Source organism: Cyclopterus lumpus, chromosome 8 (genome assembly GCF_009769545.1).
Source record: "Cyclopterus lumpus isolate fCycLum1 chromosome 8, fCycLum1.pri, whole genome shotgun sequence".
In the NCBI taxonomy this organism is placed as follows: Eukaryota; Metazoa; Chordata; class Actinopteri; order Perciformes; family Cyclopteridae; genus Cyclopterus; species Cyclopterus lumpus.
The window spans coordinates 14,387,391-14,395,456 of record NC_046973.1 but is presented as its reverse complement, the minus strand read 5'-3'; the positions used below and the strand labels follow the sequence as shown (position 1 = coordinate 14,395,456).

The 8,066-nt window shown below is 44.6% G+C and overlaps 1 protein-coding gene across 3 annotated transcripts; it reads left to right on the top strand.

Moving 5' to 3' along the window:
• Positions 1-1,219: 1,219 nt before the first annotated feature.
• LOC117734857 (probable ATP-dependent RNA helicase DDX17) lies at positions 1,220-7,999 on the top strand. 3 transcript variants are annotated; one of them, XM_034539160.1, is made up of 13 exons: positions 1,220-1,594; positions 1,744-1,903; positions 1,995-2,091; positions 2,239-2,372; positions 2,471-2,536; positions 2,685-2,826; positions 2,961-3,121; positions 3,256-3,428; positions 3,691-3,801; positions 4,036-4,097; positions 4,199-4,258; positions 5,919-6,146; positions 6,934-7,999. In XM_034539160.1, the coding sequence occupies exons 1-13, from the start codon at positions 1,545-1,547 to the stop codon at positions 7,395-7,397; spliced, it is 1,908 nt and encodes a 635-aa protein (XP_034395051.1). In that variant the 5' UTR covers positions 1,220-1,544; the 3' UTR covers positions 7,398-7,999. The 3 variants fall into 3 exon arrangements, 2 of the variants coding, with proteins under 2 accessions (XP_034395051.1, XP_034395052.1); XM_034539161.1 differs by having other exon boundaries at positions 1,227-1,594; positions 1,747-1,903; XR_004609827.1 differs by having other exon boundaries at positions 2,471-2,826; positions 3,691-4,097; positions 4,683-6,146.
• The last annotated feature ends 67 nt before the right edge of the window (positions 8,000-8,066 follow it).

The following is an 8,066-nucleotide window of genomic DNA, read 5'->3' as shown; positions in this document are numbered from 1 at the left end:
AGCACAGATCAGGCCTGCCTCTGCTGGTATTGTTTATAAGGGCATCACTGCTATGGTAGTAGTGAGTTAGTCAGGGCGACGGTCATCACGGACAGACAAGGCCATTCGAAGAGTCTCAGTCTAAACAAGGCTTTAAATTAGACTGGACTCGTGCAGAAAAGGAATGGGCATTAAAATAATGTATGCAAGCTGCACATAGATTTGTATAGCAGTTATGCATGGGGGGTGGGGGAGAAATCCTCAAGTGAGTCAAAACCTTCAGGGCTGCCTGCCATCCTCCGTTTCCACATTGGGAGAGTTAATTGTTCATCAGCTGATGTTCACTATGTGTTTTAGCGGGGGACAGTATAGAAGCTGCTTGTGGTCGTGAATATTTGATGGCAGAACACGTCAATATAAATGCTGACTAAATCCTTTTGACAGGTGACATTAGGCCCAATGCTGCCGCTAAATGTGTGATCATTGTTTTCTCTTTATGTGAAGTGCAGAGTCCAAACTGATGTTAGGGATTGGTTCACGTCTAGCGACTGAAAGTGAACCAACAGTGAACTCCTCGTTTGTGATGAACGTAGTCCACGTGAAAGAGTAACTGCCAAATCAATGCGTGTCCTCAAAAGAGCACAATCATCTTCTAAATGGGAAAATTCCCCATAGACCACCTAAATTCCCTGCCTTTTGATCTGCCCCGTGTTAACAGCATATCTAACTCAAGCATCTTGATTTGACACTATCAAATAACAGTTTTTGATACTATGTGGTTGTTAATCAAAGATGAGAATATAAAACCAGGAAATATACCAGAACGGAAGGGATGTTGTAAAAAAAAAAGAACATTGCGAAAACATTCATGATGGTGACTGTAATGACATTACTTGGAATTGTGCTTGAGTTTAATGTTTTCATTTTCAAATATTCTCTTGTTTTGTTTCTGTTGTACACTTTTTAATTTTTATATTGGCAATATTATCTCTTGTTTTGATGCTATTTCTGTTGATGTTAAAAATGTAAATAAAATACAAAATGAAGACATTTCTGTTTCAGGTTTTTGATCAAATTGGCTTGTAGAAACTATCATCGCAGTAGATTACAAATATCACAAATATTTAGTTATATTGTACAATGATTTTATTTTTCTGATGTGGCTGAATCATAGGTCCAATCATAGGTTGGGGGCGGGGCTTCCCAAGCAGTCAGCCAATCACAGTAGCTTCCGCTCTGCAGATGCCTGTGCGCGATTCTAACAACAATACAGTAGCACAGCTTTTGCTGCTCTAGTATTGTGCCAATATAACTAACGTTAAGTATTAGTTGACTTATTTGATTATTCAACAAGTATTTAAGAAAGGGGCCCTTTCTTCACCCACACAGCGGTCCACGTTGACGTCATTTGGCTGAAATAACTGCGCTGGTTGTCCAGGCCTGTAACGGTAACGGGTCTAGAAAAGCGAAAGCCAGGCCACTTCTTCGAGAAAAGGGTCCACTGAGCCGAGGGTGCCATTAAATAACCGCTTCACCTCTCATACAAGAGCGCGTGTGTCCTTAAAATGAGAGGTTCGTACGGAGACAGAGACAGAGACCGTGTGCGTGACCGAGGGTAAGCCGCTAACGTCGACTCAGTCAAGTCAGGTCAGAGCTCGCTCGCACCGTTTGGTGCCATTATGACGTGTGTAGGAGTTAGCAGGGTTCACATTCTAGTCCAGGAAAGTGTCGCCCCACATTGTGTGTGTCTCGTCATGTTTACAGCAGCACTCGCCTCGGGTCCAGCAGAGGCGGCCCACCACCGGGTAAAAAGTTTGGGAACCCCGGGGACCGTTTAAGGAAGAAGAGATGGGACCTGGCGGAGCTTCCTAAATTTGAGAAGAACTTTTACGTTGAACATCCGGACCTGCAGCGAATGAGCCAGGTACTCCTGAACTATCAAGGCCTCCAGAGTAACGGTGTTATTAACAACGCTGTACGCTGTTGAGTTTTTGTTCTCATTCTTGTGCTTTCAGGATGACGTTGAGGAGCATTGCAGGAAGAAAGAAATCACTGTTCGAGGTTCAGGCTGCCCAAAGCCTGTCACCAACTTCCATCAGGCACAGTTTCCCCGTAAGCACACACACATGGATATGCACACATGGATATTATCGACACGTGCACCATTGTGGAACAACACTGCCACTACAAAAAAACCAACTAATCTAAATCAGTTGTCACAGAAATAACCAGAATATTTGGTGCTGCCTCTCCATCTAGAATATGTATTGGATGTCCTGATGCAGCAGAATTTCAAGGAGCCCACAGCCATTCAGGCACAAGGTTTCCCTCTGGCCCTCAGTGGGAGAGACATGGTGGGCATTGCTCAGACTGGCTCTGGGAAGACCTTATCGGTGAGTCGCAGGTCTTCCTCTAACTGTAATTGCACATGTGGATGTGTAATGTGCAGCAGCACAATCCACTGACCGTTCCCCATTTTTCTTCTCTTCAGTACCTCCTGCCTTCCATCGTGCACATCAATCATCAGCCCTACCTGGAGCGTGGAGATGGGCCCATTGTACGTGCAGAGGAAAGGAATGCACTAATCCCTTAGTTGTCCACATGAGAGTTTACAAAAATTATATTGCATGCTGTCTTAGCACAACATCAACGTGTCTAATGCACAAAATGGGGTATTGTTACGCCATTATGTGTGTGCTCTGCAGTGCTTGGTCCTGGCCCCCACAAGAGAACTGGCGCAGCAGGTCCAGCAGGTGGCATGCGATTACGTAAAGTCATCCTGCATCAAAATCACCTGTGTGTATGGGGGTGCTCCCAAGGGACCTCAAATCAGAGACCTGGAGAGAGGTATGCCGTATTAACCATTTGGATTAATACAGATCACATTACGAACTATTTTTTTATTGTCTGAGTCAGCTGATTGATTCCCATTGAAATCCTCATTTGATTAGTCTGTAATGTACTAAATGTTTCTCCTTCAGGTGTTGAGATCTGCATCGCCACACCAGGTCGTCTGATTGACTTCCTTGAGGCTGGAAAGACCAACCTGCGACGCTGCACATACTTGGTTCTGGATGAAGCTGACCGCATGCTGGATATGGGCTTTGAACCGCAGATTCGCAAGATTGTGGACCAGATCAGGGTAAATGAACAGCAGAGAAATGCTGGCTTTGACAGCTTATATGCCTTGTTTTGATCTGTTTTTCATGAGACAAAGCAGTCGTTTAAGTATCTGTCATTACTCGTCTCTGTTTATTTGGTTTGCGCCTTGCCCAGCCCGACAGGCAGACCCTGATGTGGAGTGCTACTTGGCCCAAAGAGGTCCGCCAGCTGGCAGAGGACTTCCTGAAAGATTATGTCCAGATCAATGTCGGAGCTCTGGAACTCAGCGCCAACCACAACATCCTTCAGATAGTTGATGTCTGTATCGAGAGTGAGAAGGAACACAAGTAAGAGATCTGTCTTTGCCTGCTTTGTTTGTTAAAGTTTATTTGGTTTCTAGTGTTTTAGAGCCCTCTTCCTTTGTAATAGTGCTCGCTTTATTCGTCTTGCTTCATACTCTTTACCCATTTACTGCGTCGCTTTCCCGTCCCTTTTCCATCCTTACTTTAGTGATCGTGGCCTCTATTGTTTTGAGATAATGACAATGATATGTCCATATATTAATATTATAAATCTGGTACTTTATTTATGTTTGCTTTCTTTCCTCAGGTTGATCCAGCTGATGGAGGAGATCATGGGTGAGAAAGAGAACAAGACCATCATCTTCGCGGAGACCAAGAAACGATGCAACGATCTCACACGCAGGATGAGGCGTGATGGGTGAAAAACGATGAGATCTATTTATTTATTTATATATTTTAGGAATACAATAGTGTTCTATACAGTTTGCGTAACCATTTTAAATACGTCCTGTATCTGACCCAGAAGTTTGTGGGTACAGGTGGGCACGCATTTCCCTCTGGGGATTGGGAAATGTAAAACCAGTGCGATAACGCCGGGTTAAATCTACTGCACCTGGTCATTTACGTCACAGCATGCTTGTCTCTTTTCCAGGTGGCCAGCGATGTGTATTCATGGCGACAAGAGCCAGCCAGAAAGAGACTGGGTGCTATCTGGTACATGAAACACCCTCACATTTGAACAACTGACTTTACACGAGCATTGATTCCTTTTCTTCTCTGGCGTTCAGCTTCTGATCGTCTGTTCTGCGTTGCAGAGTTCCGTAGCAGCAAAGCTCCCATCCTCATTGCTACTGACGTGGCCTCGCGTGGTTTGGGTACGTCCTGTGGGCTCGAGTGCAAACACACCGTTATGTTACACATGCATGATATGAAACCATTTAATTTGCAGTATAATACCAATGGTCATTATTTGATGATCAGACTCTTCGCTGCATGTTAATTCACAGTGGATTTATGTTTAAAAGACAATTACAAACGGGTACAGATTTGCTTTTCTCCATAGAACCTATGATGCTTCTCGGATAAAAATGTCTATCTAAGAAGTTTATCGTATTTGAAGCAGGGTTTACTTTGTTCTATTTAATAAAACAGAAAAAACTGAACATGGGAATGATGTTGAATGGTGTGAAGATGTGCTAGTGAAGCAGCCCCTTACAGGATAGCTATCAACCTTTAACCTAATTCTATGTTCATTTCTTTCTTTTTTTTTTTTCATTTCTTTTTTTGTTTGTTTCCAAGTCTTCTCCGGCAACTAGAAGCACACAGGCCCTTGGGAGCCTGCAGCCGGACCTAGGCATGACAAAATGAAAGCTGACTCGGGGAGAGAGACGGCCTGATTAATCAGTCCCAGAGACAGCCATCTCTGCTGAAAACCTAGAACAGAGCCCACAAACAAAACTCATCACCCCCTTCCAGGACACTGGCTGCCTGGGCGACGGGGGGGCGGGTTTGCTGCTGGGCTTCCAAATTTTGATCTGAGAGTCGGGGGCGGCAGTCAGGTGAGAGGGCGGAGAGGGGGGGTATGGAGGAGGGTGGAAGGCAAAGCCAAAGCCAGGCATGGACGGCTATGCTGGAGGCTCCCCTCTGAGCTGCCCCCTGATGCCAGCCCCTGACACTGTGCCCGCCGGCCTCTCCCTCTGCGGACGTCATGTCTGGTCCTGGCTGGCAGGAGTCCTGGTCTAGAGGAGCCACCGCTCTGTAATCGAGGTCTCTGTCTCTGTCATTTCCTCGCTTGGTTGTCACTTCTCTCCCTCTTTTGCTGATTTCTTAAATGTTTCCGTCATTCTTTCATTCATCTCTTTACTCTACCTCTTTTTACCACCTAACGTCCTGATTGTTTGTCCTGCTTTCAACCCCTCTTCGTCTTTAAGACTTCGGACATTTAACTTTGTACACGTCATACCGGACCACCGGTCCAGTCTGTTAATAACTCGCCAGCTCTTGATGACTGGCTAAATCCCTCTATAAGAACGAGTACAAAACCATTTAAAAAAAAGATTCCAACAAGAAATTGACTTTCTCATTGATCAGAAATCCCTTTAGACTACTGAATATGTCTTTTACACAAGGATCGCCTGGAGGGTCACTTTTTACAATTTCATCTACTATCGTCCAAATTCTTCAGCAAACCACAAACCTTTTCATCCCATAATTCAGTTGATATGTACCTTTGGCCACACATGGCTTATTTGCATGTGTGCAAGTGCACTAATTCATTGCTATGCTAGATAAGTGAGCCCTGTGGTGTGATTAGCGTGGTAAGTAAACTAGTTGACGATTTAACAGGTAAGTGGGTGTAAGGATGATGGATCTTGTAGGTATTGTCTGTCTGAATGATCCCTTTTCAAAGGCACAAAACTTTAACTTCGTGAATGGAGTAAATTTCTCAACCGGTGTTAGTTTTGTCCTGACTTTGTGTTTGTGTCTTTTCCCATCACACCACCACTTCTCCACAACTATTGACCCAAAATAAAGACGTGGAGGATGTCAAATTTGTCATCAATTATGACTATCCCAACTCATCGGAGGACTACATCCATCGCATCGGCCGTACAGCCCGCAGCAACAACAAAGGCACCGCCTACACCTTCTTCACCCCGGGGAACCTCCGCCAGGCCCGCGAGCTGATCCGGGTGCTGGAGGAGGCCCGTCAGGCCATCAATCCCAAACTCCTGCAGCTGCTTGATACTGGACGTGGAGGAGGTGAGGGGCACTTTCTAGTGGATTAGATTTATTTATTTATTTAATTCATTTATTTTGCAGGGACAATGCACACTAATCAACAGTAGGACTGTAAGTTAGCCAGAGAGGCTAATTTCCATCTGCTGTCCCTGGCCAGATGTTTGTAAGGCAGCCCAAAATAACAAAATCTCAAAATAAAATGGAAATAAAATTCATAGACACACTGACAACAACATATAAACAAAACCAAAAAACAGCCAAAAGAAAGGGTACAACAATAGACCAGAGACATAACGGGCTGCAGCATGCATCAGGCAGAACAAACCCAGCTACAATACAACATACACATAAAAAACAAATGCACATATAGGCGAAACAAGCATCAGGACAGAGAGCATATCAATGATTGCACACCTGATTGGCAACAAGCCATTTCTTCAGGTTATGCTTGAACGTTTTGTGCACGTATGTGTGGTGGAAGAGCATTCCACGAGTGACCTGCCTTCACTGAGAATGTAGATTTGCTAAACGAGCTTTTGATGACTGTATATGTGGCTAAAAAAATTTAGCTCCTGAGTTCTCTCCACCAAAAAGGAATTAGTTTCGACTTTTTGGGGCATTGTAGTATTTCTGTGCCAATGTCTTTAAGTATGAGGGTATTGTGGAAGACGGGAAGAAACCCGAATCACACTTGACTGTTTAAGAGAAAGTTCCTAGTGTGATGGGCGCCAACATGGCAGTGTGATGTGTTTTGTCTTCCCTCTTTCTTCCTTTGTCCTTTTTTTTCCCCTCCTTTTTATATCTCCAGGTGGGCGTCCTCGTTTTCGCAGTGGCTCCAATTCTAACAATCCCAACCTGATGTACCAGGAAGAGTGTGACGGGCGAATGCGTTCTGTTGGTGGGAGCGGCAGCAGTGCCAAGGACGGCCGCGGCAGCAGCTACAGCCGCGACGGTCGAGATGGCCGCAGAGGAAGCAGCCGGGACGGGGAACGCTCCTCCTCATCTTCCTCCTCTGACAGAGATCGCAGGGACGGAGGGCGCAGCTCCAGCTCCAACGACCAGTACCAGAATAATAGCAGTAGTCAGTACAGCAGCTCCAGGAGTGGCTCAGGGTCAGGGGGCACTGGAGTGGGGCAGACCCCACCCTGTTCTTTGTCGGGCCCCCAGACTCTAATGGCCAAGCAGTTCAACCCTCCTCAGCCCATGATGGGCCTGATGGGACACTCACCGTTCCAGTTTGTTTCCCCACTGCCTCCATCAGGCAGAAAGTAATGTAATCTGTGAGTCGGTCGCACACACACAGTCACAAAAACATTCGATTTTGCAGGGGTTAAACCCTCGGCAGGGAAACACTGCAACATAATCATTAGTTACGAGCTTGTTCGGGTCAAATTCTGCAACAAAGACACATTTATTATATTCCCAGTTCAAGTGGTCAATGTATTCTAAGTCAAATGAATTATTTAGTTTGACAGAAGCTTGTCTGTCAGTTGACTAAGTTTGTACAAACTTGCTGTATTTGTACTGTGAGCTGACATCTGATTTTCCCCTTTTTAGGCATATACGGTAGGTGTTAAAGTAAATTCTTGTACAGTTTCTTTTTTAGGTTCATTCTCCTTTTTTGTTTTTAAAATTTGCAAGCCACAAGATCAGTTTGAATAGATTTAATGATAATGGAGATCCTGCTGTTGCTTGAGCAGTGAATTTTGGCCTAAGAGGCATAGAAATGAACTTTTCTTTCACATTTTCAAGTTTGTTTAGTTACATTCTACCATAGATTCCCTTATCACCAATGTGGGTATTTGCAGCAGTGATGTTTGAGTTTCCTAGTAAATACTAACCATTTTTACGGTTTAATAAAGCTCTTCAATAAATCAAAGTGTGGTCTTTAAATCCGTGACCCTAAAACATGGTGGCAGACAGCTATGGGTATTGTATTGT